This window comes from Megalobrama amblycephala, linkage group LG4, assembly GCF_018812025.1.
Source record: "Megalobrama amblycephala isolate DHTTF-2021 linkage group LG4, ASM1881202v1, whole genome shotgun sequence".
Classification (NCBI taxonomy): Eukaryota; Metazoa; Chordata; class Actinopteri; order Cypriniformes; family Xenocyprididae; genus Megalobrama; species Megalobrama amblycephala.
In genome coordinates, this window is record NC_063047.1 from 41695871 (window position 1) to 41711664 (window position 15794).

The following is a 15794-nucleotide window of genomic DNA, read 5'->3' on the forward strand; positions in this document are numbered from 1 at the left end:
TGATTATGTCAAAGTGCAGGCAAGGAAAGAGGAGCAGAGGAAGGAAAGTAGGCCTACAGTAGACTTGGTTTATTTATACACAAAAAAAATGTAATCTAGAAGTGAGAAATCTACATAACAGCATCACATTTGTAAAGGCAATACAGAACAAACAGAAATGGCTTAAACTAAGGGTTAGTTCACCCAAAAACGAAATTTCTGTCATTAATTACTTGCCCTGAGTGTTTCAACCTTAATGTTATGAAGCAATGAGAATACTTTTTCTCTGCAAAAACAAAACATAAATAACTACTTTATTCAACAATATCTTCTCTACCCTGTCTTTTACGTCCAGTGCTTCCAGGTTCTACTTTGATATAATCATGTTGTTTCTTTTCGGGAGATAGAAAGCATCTCAGATTTCATCAAAAATATCTTAATTTGTATTCTGAAGATGAACGAAGGTCTTATGGGTGTAGAACGACGTGAGGGTGAGTAATTAATGACATAAATTTCATTTTTGGGTGAACTAACCCTTTAAATACATGGCTAACTAAACAAGACTCAGGTGTACATAATGAATTAATCAATGAGTAACCTTTACACATATTTCTCTCCATAATCAAAAGAAAAATATATAGGCCTACTGCATACAGAAAAAATGAACTCATTGTTTGTATTTTGATATGTTCCTAATGGACTCATTGTGTGACCATCAAGCAAATTTTGTCCTGAAATTCTCATTAATGTAATATATCATAACATTTACTTTTAAGCTTTTTTGTTGTTGTTGTTGTTGTTGTTTTGTAATTATTCATCATGGTGATTTGCATTAGATTCTCATTACTGTAATACTGTAAAAGTGTTATTTTTAATGCATTAGAATAAACAAATAACTATGATATATTATGTACAACCAATACTAATATGATGTATACATACTTTGTTTGGTTGTCATTATGGTAATTTCAAAAAGTGTAAATTAGGGAAAAATGTGCTTAATTGTCATGTGCAAATAATTTCATAATGCAAGAAAACCTAATAGTCATAAAAGAGCATTATGTTTATAAAATCATTTATGAAATATATGAAATATGACTTGGGAATGTTCTTGATGTGATTTGTGAGATTCACCCAAAAAGAAAATAACAACACATCAAAGAGGCGGAATATGAAATGCCATCAAGTTTCAAAAACTTGACTTTTAGGTTGAAAAGTGCATATGATTTAGGGCTAATATTGTGTCATCCAAAAGAAGGCTGAAAATCTCTTCAGTCAGATGCATTTTCACAGTGTACTGGTCAGTTCTGTAGTCTAGCCAGCTTCTCTCCTCATTATGAAGTTCCTGAATCTAGAAGGTAAAAAGACAAAATGTGGCATTTTCAGTTCTACTATTTACTGCAGTCTTAAATAATACTTGAGCTAAAGTTACATCAAGACCACTAATTTCTTAAGCAAGCATATATTATTATAGGAGTGCCTTTACACACACCAGTATAAAGTCCACTCTGTCTCTCTTGGCATACCAGTATTTGCACAGTTTTTGGAGCATCTCTGTCATCTGTTGTTCACTTCGCTCTAAATTCAGAATTTTCTGTATCTCTTTTCTCACTGCAGCCTGCAAATAACCTTAGATTAACACAAATATATTCAAATATACTGTGCTTAAAAGCATAGATATGTATACATAGATGCCTCATTAGCGGCAGTTTCTATGGGCCTCATCCGCCATATTGAAACAGTGAAAGCCAGTCTGTAAACACTCAAGAGCAATTTGACAGTGCATCTGCAACTGTATACTTATATGCATGCATGAATATCTGCAATGTAATATTTGATGTAACGGGTGGAATAATATTTACCTTGTCATTTGCGGGTGCGGGTTGGGAATCAATAGGCATGAGCAGGCCGCTGGTCCAATAGCCAAAACTATTTCGACTCAATTCGGTACCCACTGATAGGCAGCAGCTTTCAAGCGGTCCCATGCTTATTTGTGACACTGGACCACAAAACCAGTCATAAGGGTCAATTTTTTAAAATTGAGATATATACATCATATAAAAGCTGAATAAATACGCTTTCCATCGATGTATGGTTTGTAAGGATAGGACAATATCTGGCCGAGATACAACTATTTGAAAATCTGGAATCTGAGGGTGCAAAAAAATCTAAATATTGAGAAAATCGCCTTTAAAGTTGTCCAAATGAAGTCCTTAACACCGCATATTACTTACAAAAATACATTTTTGATATATTTATGGTAGGAAATTTACAAAATATCTTCATGGAACATGATCTTTACTTAATATCTTAATGATTTTTGGCATAAAAGAAAAATTGATAATTTTGACCTATTTTGTTGGCTATTGCTACAAATATACCTGTGCAACTCGTGACTGATTTTGTGGTCCAGGGTCACATTTGTGTTCGTGTTCACGCGCTGCAATTGAAGTGACAGCTTCAGTCATTATAAAGGAAGCACTCTTTGCTCCCTTTCTGTATATAATCTATTCACAATGTGAATAAAAGTTTTATTTTTCATGATGCTAAGAGGACCAATGGCCATGCATACACTGCATAGTTTCAGGAGAGACAACCACAATTAAATGCATAGTGAATCCGCTAAAATATCCCTGATATGATATGACAGTAAAGGCTCATATTTAGCTATATGTTCTTTTAATTTATGAAAACCTCTAAGCGTCTGTATTTGGTGTAATTTATGCATTTTGAACAATTTATTTGTTCAAACATGATGTAGGCAAAAGTTTTGTATTGTTTACACACTAATTAAATTTAGTGCAGCTCTCAGATAACGGGTCGGGTGTTCTGTTAAGTACTGCGGGTGCAGGTTTACCAAACATGACCCCTGCAGGACTCTGCTCTGTGGTTTTTACAACCCGAAGCTGTGTTGTAAAATGCTGTGGCATCTAAGAAAAGTCATTAATTTTTACTGTAAGTGACAACAGCATCTTAAGTGTTGACCGTTCCAGGATGGCGGATGTGTCAACTTGTCTTGAGTGGTCGAATGTGGCATCAGCGTATACATATTATCTATGCTTAGAAGTACTTTAAAAATATGAGTTTCAAAAACAGCAACAACAACATGAATATTACTGAGAAGTTCATACAGCTGATTGCAAATGCTTTTACCTTTAAAAATGTGACTGAAATTTTACTTGATTGCAGAGTTGAGATTACAGATTGATCATCTATATTCTGGGCAGACTTTGTTCTTAGCAGATCACCCAAAATCTCATGAAGTACATCAGATGTTAACTGAAAGATCACCTACAGTGTAAAATGAATAAGGTTTAGATGAGAGTTTTGCTTCTGTCATTAATTTATCATTTGTATAGTTGTTTGCTATGTAGACATTACTATAGACTATAACCTTTCGATAATGTTTGCGACTGTCATCGTCCAGTAGATAGCTTGGTGTTTCATAAAGGTCAAGAGTGCCTTCATTTGCTTGGCTGCACAGAATTTCTACTGCAGCATTCACTAATCTGTACACGATACTGTCTTCATGGGGGGACACCTTTATCTTTGATGGCGTGTCGGGTTGGGCTTGATGCCACTGCTCCAAGACGCATGGCTTAAAATAACCATCCTCGCTTTTTCTGACATCCTGAATATCAAAGAGTGAGATGTTCAGAAATAGTTTTCTTCCATGCAGATTGCATGCATATATATTATTTTACACAGACATTTTATCCTTTGTTAAAATATTTCAAGGCTGTTTTGCTAACTTACAGTATCTGTAGATTGACTGTCACGCAATGATTTAATTCCTTGTCTCTTTCTGGTATCCTGAGCATCTTTGATCAGCTCTTCTGTCAGTTTAGTATCCACATGATTCCTGTTTTGCCCATTATGATGGAGCTCAAAGTCCGGCTGTAAAATACAGGTGTTTAGTGATAGATACAATTGCCATTCTGCTATATAATAAACAGGACTAAGTTTTTGAATGCAATAATTAGACGAAAAATGAAAATTCTGTCATCATGTATTCACTTTTTCTAAAACTGTATGTCTTTTTTCTTCTGCAAAACACATGTTGATGCTCTTTTCCATATAATGAAATCATACAGTGACCAGAGGCTGTCAAGCACCAATAAGGACAAAAACCACTGATAAAGTAGTACATATGACTTTTATTCTATATTCCAATTTTTTTTTTTGAAGACTCTGAAGTTGCACATCCTTGTGAGAGGATTGGAATAGACATTTCAAGTGTAGTTTATCATCATTCTAGCCATACAGTATATAGTAAAATCAAATAGTAGAATGGAACAATAAAAAAATAGACTGTAAAGACAATAAATAAGTCCCAATGAAAAGAGACAATAGGCAATAGGGCTACATATACTGTATAGTACACATATGTAGAATGATATATATATATATATATATATATATATATATATACATAGCAATATTTTGCAATATTTTAAAATATTATTTCAATTTAAGCTGTAATCCATTCCTATCATGGCAAAGCTGAATTTTCAGCATCATTACTTCAGTCTTCAGTGTCACATGATCCTTCAGAAATCATTCTAATATGCTGATTTGGTGCTCAAGAAAAAGTTTCTAATTTTTATCAGTGTTGAAAAGAGTTATTCTGTTTAATATATTTGTAGAAACAGTGATACATTTTTCAGGATCATTTAATGAATAGAACATTTTTACTGTCACTTCTGATCAATTTAATCCACTCTTTCTGAATAAAAGTATTAACTTCTTTTTATTATATAAATGTCCTGTTTTTGAACGATAGTGTACATGCTTTCACTGAATATAAAAGAGCAGCACAAACTCTCATCTAAACATCTTGTGTTCCACAGAAGAAAGAATTTCATATGGGTTTGGCATGAGGATGAATGGTGCCATAATTTTCATTTTTGAGTAAACTATCCATTTAAATTCTTGGTGTTACTTACTCTTGGCGAGGGCATTTCAGAGGGATGTGAAAGGTTTCTCGCTCCATCAGACGTGTCTTCCTGAGGTTCTTTTTGTTTTGTGCATGTGGTGATTGTAAGTATGGTCTCATCTCTAGGAGGACACTGACTATGTGCATGTACTCTTTGTCCATCTGCCGCTGATGTGTTTTTCTGTTGTTTATCTCTCTTTGCGCTAGGCAGTTCCTCATCTGAGAAGGGATCTTCATCCACCCCAATCTCTACATCACTACTATGTTCTCTATGTATATGAGCGATGTCCTCAGCTCTGACCAGGACACCATGACTTTTGTCACAGCTAAAGTACTTCACACCTCTAAAAGTTCCATTGTGGTTTCCATTTGGGTTGTCCAAAGCCACACCAGCCCAAAAACCATTCGCAAACGCTGTGAGGCCTTTATATTTCAGCACACCCGGTCTGGAGTTACACACAAGAACTCTGTCTCCAATCTGAAAGGGGGACAGTGGATCTGAGATTTCATTTCTCACATCTTCAGGAAGTGAGCTAGTGTACTCCGAGTATTCGTTTTCCTCTGCATCCTCACATAAAGCTCCATTAGTATCATCGTTTACCTCCTTTTCCCTCAGACTGTTAGAGCCTATACTTAGAGACTCTCTTCTTTTCAGAGAGAAGTCCACAGGGAGAGGAGGGATGTTCTCACTGTTAATGGAGAGATCTTCCACAGAATCAGGTGGAGCTTGAAGTTCCTCCTCACTTGTCCATGTAATAATCTCAAAGGCAGGAGGGGGAGGAGGACAACCGTGGATGTCGAGACCTGATGCGTCTCCTCCTTTAGCGGATGGGGAGAGTTCTGCACTTCCGTAAGACAAAACCTCATCTACAGGAGAGAGAATTTCTGATAAAGTAGACTCTCCAGTCATTTGTCTTTCGTAACGTGGCGGTGTATCGCGTCCTTCCTGTTTATTGTTCACATAAAGCTGAAAATTGTCTGGTACCATAGTGTACTTTTCTGCAAAAACTAAAGAGCAACTACTTTCTTGAGCTGCTTCAGTCTTCTCCTCATCGAGACAGTCCCTCTCTTCCTCAGACCAAGCGAGTACTTCGCTATGAAACGAAATTGCCTCTGACTTCTCATCTATCTCAGACAGACTGACATCACAAGATGGACTATCCTCAGCCTTTCTTATTTCCGCACTTACTGCTTCCAGAAACAAGTTTTCAATAAGTGGATTGTCTGTGACAGTCTCATTTGTACACGCCTGAGTTTTTAGTCCAGGAAGCTCATAGTCTGCATTGGTTTTATCAGTTTTGGAGTATGCAAGAGATGACTTCCATTGGCTCCCTGCATCCTGGTCACAGATATTGTGGTTGTTGTTAAACATCAGCACACTGTGCAGTCTCTGATTGTTCTGTACATTTAGAGCTGTGGTATCTGGAGTTGCATTGCCATGGACCACGCTTGTCGTCTTTCTGTCCTCTTGCTCATTGGGCTTAAGATGGCTCTTCTTAGAGTCCAACCGGAGATCATCTTTTGTGTCTGGACGAGGCTCACGGTTGAGTGTGAAATGCTGGATATTTAATACTGGCTTCATTGGCACTTCAGCTGGATGTTGTGGACTTACTCTCTTGGGTGTGCAGGTGTCCTCATAAAACCCTTGTGCCTTCCTCTGCGTGTTTTGTTCTGAAAGCAACAATTATAATTCAAATGATATGATTTATCTGACAAATATTAGATAAACAGAGGTGTATATTCATTTTCTCTCTCAAAACCAAAGACTATAAGTGTTATAAAATATTATCTATTGTCAAAATATCCTAAAAGAATGTTAATGGAATTTCCAACATCTTAACTGACCCTTTGTTAATCCCCACCCTAAAAACATTACCAACCAATCATGCCAATAACAGTTGTCATACATTCTCTCAGACATGCTTTCTATAGAGGATCTATATGTTTGGATCATTTTAAAGGTGCTAAAGAGGATGTTTTGTTTTATACATTTTTGCAATATTACTTGAAACTGTCTTTACTAACTGATAAAAGACTATTTATTAGGTGCACTGAAAAGAATAATATTAATATACATAATCTGTGCACGAGGTAGGGCCTTAAAAACATCAGCCAATCGTTTACACGATCATCGCGTAAACGATTGGCCCTCTGGCTTGTCAATCACTGCCATGACGTTCCTTGTGCGAGACGTGCGCGGCTGCGCGCTCCAGTAACTTTCCACACTCCACAGGCGCCGCATGCAATGTTTTTGTCAGGAGACAGGAGTAACAACTGCAGATTATGAGTTACTTGCAGTGAGTCCGACATAATGAATCCACTAACATGACACAGCGAATGCGGTGGTAAACACTCTTGTTCCAATACTCGTGCACGAGTTTTGGGAGGCGTTCCCTGAAAATGAGCTGTGAAGGGGGGTGGGGGGGGTGTTCTTATGCATGCGCTCATTTCAAAAACTCACTAACATCGCATACTTCCCTACTGTATAACAGGTGAAAAACAGTATGTGACAAAAGAAGTATGTCAGAATTCACAGTACTCATAAAAGAGTACGCAAAAAGTAGCAGGATGACCTACTACTTCTGGCGAGATTCTGAAGTGTGCATACGATGGAGACTTTACTATCCCATGAGGTCACGGGAGAGGATTTGTGAATGGCAGTGAAGCGATGTAACCGACGCTGATAGGTCACATGATAATGACAACATATAGCGAATGTAGTACATCTGGATTACATTCATACTACACACTCACACTATATAGAACATACGTTTTAACAGTCGTGAAGTAATTACTTCAAAATAAGTATCTACTCAAGAGAGTTTATGCGATTTTGGATGCAGCCTAAGTCAGGTTACTGTGTCATTAGCAACTAAAGTGTTCACAGTACCAGAAGTTAGGAACAGATCAGTTCACTTACACTAATGTTTTTACTTGCAAATGACGCTTTTCTCTTTGCATTTGACTGAATAGCATTATACAATCTCTAGTTCAAAATATTTTTCTAGTTCATTTCTATGTGGTATTCTGTAAAGTTGATTTAGCAACAGTAACTAATGAGGGCTCTTTTTTTTTTTTTTTGAGAATTTAAGTTCATGTAATTAGATAAACATAGCCATTATGTTAAGATAGTGTCTTAAGATCTAGTATGACCCACTAGCAGTTAGTCACCGGGTAGTCAATCTTACTTTTTGTTATCAAATTAGGCCAATCTATGTTTTATGTAACTGACATAAACAAGTTGTGAACAATTACCAAAAAAACAAAAAATGTGATGGCTAACTTTTAAGACTAGTCTTAGCGGTTTATGCAACCGGCCCCTTGTTTGATTCTAAGAGGATTCCTCTTCAATCCCATTATAATTGGTTCTGATTTTCTGACACTTTTTTGACAGTGTATCTGTTTTCCAGTTTTACATTGTTTATGTGAAGTCATATGCTATAAATGCCACAGTAAATCAGTATGGGTATTGAGTCATTCTGCTAACAGCATGAGTCAGCAGAAACTAAACATACTGTAAATCAGCACTCACAATGAATTGCAGTCTACTCAGTAACAAAAGAAATGCATCTATCGATGAGATAGACTGTGAAATAGTAAAATCAAACTGTATGAAGTCTGACTGCTTTGCTTGACTGCCTGCCCTGAAATGAAGATGAAGCATGATGATTAAATGTTCCCTTTTAAGAGTGACTTTAACACTTACTCTGTGTTCATGAAAGCTCCAAAAAACACAGAACCCTCTACCCACCGTTGACTTCAGCTCCTGATTTCAAAGCCTTCATAGAATCACGCTGACGTGAAGTGCTTCCACTTTCCGTCTTGGCAATTCTTTCTGGGCTGATAAGATGAAGAGGAGCCTGGTTCTGTCGACTGTACCTGTGAGAGGGACTGGCAGGAGGATTATCTGATTCTGCAACTGGCACAATATCCTGCTCCACTGGGACAAATTCCACTTGGTTCCTCTTCCTTCCTAAAGTCCACACTTCATCTGATGACAACAGCCTCCTCAAACCTGCCTTACTCAACAAGCTGAAGAAAAACAAGCAAAGTTTGCACTCATATTTTGTCTCAAATCTAAGGCCTCATCATTTAACATTTTACTATAATTTTACAATAGATGTTATGAACTAAAATGAACTAGCTAATTTATAAATATACTATTGTTCATTGTTAATTTATGTTTGTTCTTAATAGACTGACTAATGTTACAACATGTATTAGTAAATGTAAAAATAAATGTGAACCTAGATTGATAAATACTAAAAGTTATTGTTCATTGTTAGTTCATGATACTCTGTAAATAAAACAAAGCTTATTGGAGTTGGTTTTACAAGAAAATACTATTTACTATTTTAGTCTTTCTACTTTAAAATAACATGCTTAATTGTATGTGTTCCTTGCCTTTTCTTTGTAATTAATTGTGAAATTTACCAAATTGACTAATGTTAATGAATTGAACTGTATTGCAAGTCTTATACGTTTTACCCTTCTAATTATAACAACATATTTTTTCTTTATCCCATATGAAAGAAAACACATGCCTTCCAAATAATGATATCTAATAGAATCTTTTTTTGCAATTTTGTGCAATTCAATTTAGCATGTTGTGATGCTTTCAAGCATCAAACACAAGCCATTCATTGCAATGGCCTGGAAAAAGTAAATAATGTACTTAAGTAAGTACTTAACAGAATGCTCATTTTTGAGTGAACTACTGCTTTAAGTCCATGTTATATATCTTACACACAACTAATGCCTACTCATGCAAATAGACAGAGAGTAAAAGAGTGAGAAACAGAAAGAGAGAGAGAGAGAGAGAGAGAGAGAGAGAGAGAGAGAAATGTCATCCACCTACCCTGACCTGTTCATGACTGGCATACTGCCATCACAAAGGGGCTCAGTCGCAAGCAAGCAGCCAGAGGAACAGTAGCCTGTCCTCCTTCAGGTCCCCTGTGAGACGCTGCTGCCACTCCCCAAATATCGTGCCTACTCGCATACAGTTGCGGTCGAGCCACGGGCTGAGAGAGCAGTCATCCTGCATCTCTAGTCTACAGCTATGCCCTCTTTTTATTCTCTTTAACTTCCTCCTGCTTGCCTCTCTCTCTTTCATCCAATAACTCTCTCCTCCCATCCAGCCTCCCCCTCCTCTCTCTCTCTCACTCAGTCTGTCTCCACTCTATTTCTGCGACTTCCTTCCATTTCTCTCTCTCCAAGGGTAATTACTCTGAGTGGTGCATATAACCAAGACAGACACAGTAAATGCTGTAGATAACAAGCTTATCATATGCACACACTTCTGCCATGTCTCCTCTGTTGTGTGTCATGCGGGATTTGTTAGACAGTAAGTGGTGCACTGCAGTATTTCCTCTTGAGGAGGTAGCCTACATAAATGTGTTGGCACTGCCTCTGCTTACTGTATATGGAATTAAAATCCCACTGCTTTTCTTTGTAAGTGTATGATAATAAATGATGGAATAATAGTGATCACACTTGCCTTCCTTCCTTACTGGGTGCTTTATCTGTGCTTCTAGCATCTGGCTTTATCCCAGGCTGCATAACACCCTCTTCCTCCTGCAAAACATCAGCATAGAAATCAGTATTTCTAAATGTGGCATCTAAGCATTATGGGTAATTATCACATGGTTTTGCACTCCTGTTCAATTCATCACATTATTGCAGTAACAGCACTGGGAACTGTTGCATTTTGGACTTTGTTAAAGTCAACATGAAATTATTTTTTTTTTGTTTGTTTGTTGTTGGTTTTTTTTTTTACCATGAACATTTAATTGGTGCAAAGAAATTTTTCCATCCCATTCCATCCAACCACCTGTCATATTTAATCTTTACATAGTTCCATTCTGGTATGGAATGCTCACTTTTGACAATAAATAAATCCACTAAAATCATTAAAATATTTCTGAATATTCTGCTGTCTCATAAGCTCTCCATCTGCCCATCTCCAACAGTCCAGTCATCTAGTCAAAAACTACATTTCCCAGCATCCCTCCTGTTCATCACCTGCACTCACTAGGCCATCACCCACACCTTTACGCTTTGGCTGTGTCCAAAATAACCCCCTATACCCTTAAATATGACACTATTTGAGAGGACAGCCATAGAGACAGAGCGCATTTAGGCCACGCCCACACTGGGGGGGGCAATCCAACCCTCTCTATTGACTTTGTATTGCGTGAAGCAATACTGAATGAATACTGCCTCCTTTTCATTTCTTGCTTCTAACAAAACACAGAACAATGCCTAAAAGTGTGACAGGGTGTACTGCAAACAAACTAAAAAAAAACAACCCAGAACTAAGTTTTTATAAGCTCCCGAATCGTAAATCCAGCCTTTAAGGATACAAAAGTGGATACAGGCAATAAGACGTGAAGCATCAGCAGGAAGAATGGGTAAATTGTGGGATCCTGACACTCAGTATGCCTCAGTACGCCTACGTGTGCTGTAAACATTTTGTCACTGGTAAGTCAAATATCCAAATGTCAGTTTTATATATTAGATTTCCTGTCATCGATTACTTTCCCTCCAGTGGGTGTAGTTCTCAGAGTAATATGACACGTTGCGCTCTGTCTCAATTGCCTGTATCCACTTTTGTGATCTTAAACGCTTGTTTTTTGGGGGAGTCGACAGCTTATAAAAACGTAGTTCTGGCTTTTAGTTTTTTTTTAGCTAGTTTACTGCACACCCTGTCACATAGCAGCTTTTAGAAATTGTTCTGTTTTTTGTTATAAGTCAGAAATGACAAGGAGGCAGCTTCACGCATACAAAGTCAATGGGGAGGGTTGGACTGCTGCATTTGTAACTCCCTCAAATTTTGAAAGTAAATGGCTTGTGAATGCTGTTAATGTTGACTTTTTCCACAGTATCACTGAAGAAAAAGGGTAGATTTCTGATTCAAAGAATACCATAGTAGTGTTCTCCCACTTTCTCCCGCTGCATTGCTTTAGAAGTGTCTGCATTTGCAGTAATTGTCTGAAGTGAATAGCTGACTGCTTGATTTCAAGAATGTCTCTCTGATGGTGGAAAAGCAACCGTCTCTGCTGCCGGACAGATCTGTACATATTTCTCCAGTGGTGGATCTCTGCCTGTAATCAACATATATAAAATGCTTACATATATAAATGGTGGTGATACGTTTAGTTTTTGAAAGAAGTCTTTTATGCTCACCAATGCTACATTTATTTGTAATAATGTGAAATATTTTGTGAAATTGTCACGGTTCGCAGATGCATTGTTTCCTTCTTGTCGCGTGCTCTGTGTTGTGACAGCGGTGGGTGTGTTTGTGGATGTGTGTGTGTGAGTGTGTTTGTGGGTGTGTCCAGGCCACGCGGCTCATCAGTGGATCCAGCTGCCACTCATCATCTCACCACCTGCTGCTCATTCACTCACCCTATATATACTCATCTCATTCTCATCTCCTTTGTCAGATCGTTGTTTGGTGTCCTGTGTTGTGGTTGTTTCGTCTGTTCCTGATTGGAGTTCCCGTGTATTCGTCTTCAGTTCCAGTTTGGTTGTCTTCGTGTTCTTGTTCATTGTCTGGACCGTGGATTCTACTCAACACTTCACCTCTCCTCACCACCACGCACCTACAGCCGATCATCTCAGTTCCTGCGCCATCGGAAGCCTGCACAGATCCTTGACTGTTCCTTTCTTTCTGCTTGTTTCACAATAAACGTCATAACTTGAATTTGCTTCCTGTGATCAATCATGACAGAACGATCTGACCAGAGAACGGAAGCAGCAAGCACCCAGCAGACCGCCCTAGAGGAGTTCGTCAACAGCAGCGTACATCGTATGGATTCTCAGGAGAGGAATTTAAATGAAACAGGGCGAGCCATGCAGGCTTTAGTGGTGCAGGTGTCCGAGCTCACCCAGCAGTTCCAGCTTCTTCGTGGTCCCGCTGCGCCGCCCACACCGGCCGTCCTCCCACCCACACCAGAGAACGCCGCCAGTCCCGAACCTCGTCTTCCGGTGCCCGAAGCCTACTCAGGTGAACCTAATTTTTGTAGAGCATTCCTGACTCGTTGTACTATGCATTTCGCGCTACAGCCCCGCACCTTTAATACGGAACAGAGTAAGGTGGCATTTGTGCTCACTCTCCTTACGGGGAAGGCTTCTCTCTGGGGGACGGCAGTGTGGGAGAACCAAGACCCATGCTGCGCCTCGTTCCAGTCACTCTCCGCGGAAATGAAGAGAGTATTCGACCGGTCGGTCGCTGGGAGAGAAGCCACCAGGCAGCTGGCGGAACTACGCCAGGGAGAGAAGTTGGTGTCTGACTATTCCATTGAATTTCGTACGTTAGCGGCTGAGTGTCACTGGAACGAGGAGGCGCAGTGGGACATGTTCCTGCATGGGCTGGCTGACCGTGTTCAGAGGGAGATCTACGCGCTGGACCTCCCGACTACATTTAATGGACTCATTGACCTCGCACTCAGGGTGGACGCTCGGCTGACCAGGGTTGAGTGAAGGAGTCCAGCCCAAAGGAGCGGGGAGGTTATACGGTCCAGCAGCGGGGACACGGTCAGTCCCATTCAAGATTATGAGCCCATGCAGGTGGGTCGAGCTCGGCTTTCCCGGGAGGAGTGGGAGAGGCGGAGATCCCAAGGACTGTGTCTGTACTGTGGAGGAGCCGGCCATTTCGCTTACAACTGTCCGTTAATAGGGCAAGCCCGGCAGTAAGTTTGAGGCTACTGTCGAGAAGGATCTCCGCTGGAAAGTCCTCAACTACATCCACCCTCCTCCCGGTGAGACTGAGATGGTCGAATCACCTTCACGACTGCAGTGCACTTCTGGATTCCGGTGCTGAAGGTAACTTTTTGGACAAATCTCTCGCCATAAAACTTCACATTCCCTTCAAACCTCTCACCAACAGAATCACTGTGCACGCACTCAATGGACAGAGCCTCCCCACCATATCTTACAGCACCAAGGATGTCACCCTGATCACCACCGGAAATCACATTGAACAGACTTTATTCTCATTTTTGATTCCCCTCACACCCCCATCGTCCTTGGTCACCCCTGGCTCACTAGACACAACCCCCGGGTAGACTGGATCCAGAACTCCATCGTGGCCTGGAGCGATGTTTCTGTTTTACAGGAGGAGGCAATGGATCTGTCTAACGTGCCTGCCTAAAGGCAAATTGTATTCACTTTCAGTTCCTGAAAGGGAGGCTATGGAGAAATATATTTCTGACTCACTAGCAGCCGGGTTCATTCGCCCTTCCTCTTCTCCAGCGGGGGCGGGGTTCTTTTTTGTGGGGAAGAAGGATGGTTCTCTGCGACCTTGTATTGACTACCGGGGGTTGAACAACATTACGGTAAAGAATACCTATCCTTTGCCGTTAATCTCTTCAGCCTTCGAGAGGTTGCAGGGAGCATCCATTTTCACAAAATTGGATTTAAGAAATGCCTATCATTTGGTTCGCATCAGGAAGGGGGATGAATGGAAGACTGCTTTTAACACCCCCAGGGGGCACTTTGAATACTTGGTTATGCCGTTTGGGCTTTCCAACTCCCCAGCGGTCTTCCAGGCACTCGTTAATGACGTGCTGAGAGATATGGTCGATCAGTTCATATATGTCTACCTGGACGACATATTGATTTTTTCCTCATCTCTCCAGGAACATGTACAGCACGTTCGACGAGTGCTTCAGAGGTTGCTAGTGAATGGGCTTTTTGTCAAGGCGGAGAAATGCGCTTTTCATGCACAGTCTGTTCCTTTTCTAGGGTTCATCGTGTTGACTGAGGGAGTACGCATGGATCCTGAGAAGGTTAAGGCTGTGGTGGATTGGCCAAGTCCAGATTCCCGTAAGGCCCTACAGAGGTTTCTGGGATTTGCCAATTTTTACCGGCGGTTTATTCGCAACTTCAGCCTACTAGCCTCGCCTCTGATTGCCTTGACCTCCCCCAAAACTACGTTCAGGTGGTCAGACGCAGCCAAGGCTGCGTTTGCCAAACTGAAGGCTTGCTTCGTTTCAGGCCCCATTCTTGTTGCCCCTGATCCATCACGGCAGTTTGTGGTGGAGGTCGACACATCAGAGGTGGGGGTAGGCGCAGTGTTATCCCAGTGTTCTTCCGCAGACGATAAGATGCACCCGTGTGCGTTTTTTTCCCATCGATTATCCCCCGCCGAACGTAACTACGACATTGGTAATAGGGAGTTGCTGGCAGTCAAGTTGGCCTTGGAAGAATGGCGCCACTGGTTGGAGGGTTCAGGGGTGCCTTTTATTGTATGGACCGACCATAAGAATTTAGAATATATCAGAACTGCCAAAAGATTGAACTCCAGGCAGGCTCGGTGGGCACTTTTTTTCGGACGTTTTGACTTTACTCTCTCGTACCGCCCGGGTTCTAAGAACATCAAACCCGACTCTTTGTCTCGTATTTTTGATCGTTCCGAACGCCTGTCTACTCACATGATCCTGCAGAAAACATTCTAATGCTCAAGATACACTCATTACACTTATGTTGTAAACATCTGTGCAACATCTGTGCTGTTTAATGTTTGTGGATTCTTTGATGAATAGAAAGTTCAAAACAACAGCGTTCATTTTTTTTTTTTTTTTGTAACAACTTAGACTTTATAAAATTAACTTCTTTTCAAATATTAACTTCTTTTTTAACTTAAAATGCCTTTTTCAAACTTAAAACTTCCTCACACGTCACCTGCTCTTGTTGGAACCTGTGGATTACTTCCTCCTCTTTCTGCTCGAGTTCAGCTAAAGCTAGTGCATCATCTTGTACTGTTGAATGACTATGACTGATGAAAACAGATGTGTTATATGACAGTATGGTTGCAACAATAACAGCACACATTTATATGATTTAAATACGTTTCTCATAAGAATAAGTAGTAATA

The 15794-nt window shown here is 40.0% G+C and overlaps 1 protein-coding gene across 3 annotated transcripts; it reads right to left on the bottom strand.

Annotated features, from left to right (window-relative positions):
• Positions 1-54: 54 nt before the first annotated feature.
• On the bottom strand, positions 55-10021 carry LOC125267611 (centrosome-associated protein 350). 3 transcript variants are annotated; one of them, XM_048189416.1, is made up of 8 exons: positions 9774-10021; positions 8667-8947; positions 4926-6586; positions 3736-3876; positions 3374-3610; positions 3133-3270; positions 1472-1597; positions 55-1330 (listed from the first exon to the last, which is right to left on the bottom strand). In XM_048189416.1, the coding sequence occupies exons 1-8, from the start codon at positions 9794-9796 to the stop codon at positions 1184-1186; spliced, it is 2754 nt and encodes a 917-aa protein (XP_048045373.1). In that variant the 5' UTR covers positions 9797-10021; the 3' UTR covers positions 55-1183. The 3 variants fall into 3 exon arrangements, with proteins under 3 accessions (XP_048045373.1, XP_048045376.1, XP_048045374.1); XM_048189417.1 differs by having other exon boundaries at positions 1196-1330; positions 1506-1597; XM_048189419.1 differs by lacking the exon at positions 9774-10021 and having other exon boundaries at positions 8795-8923.
• Positions 10022-15794: the final 5773 nt, after the last annotated feature.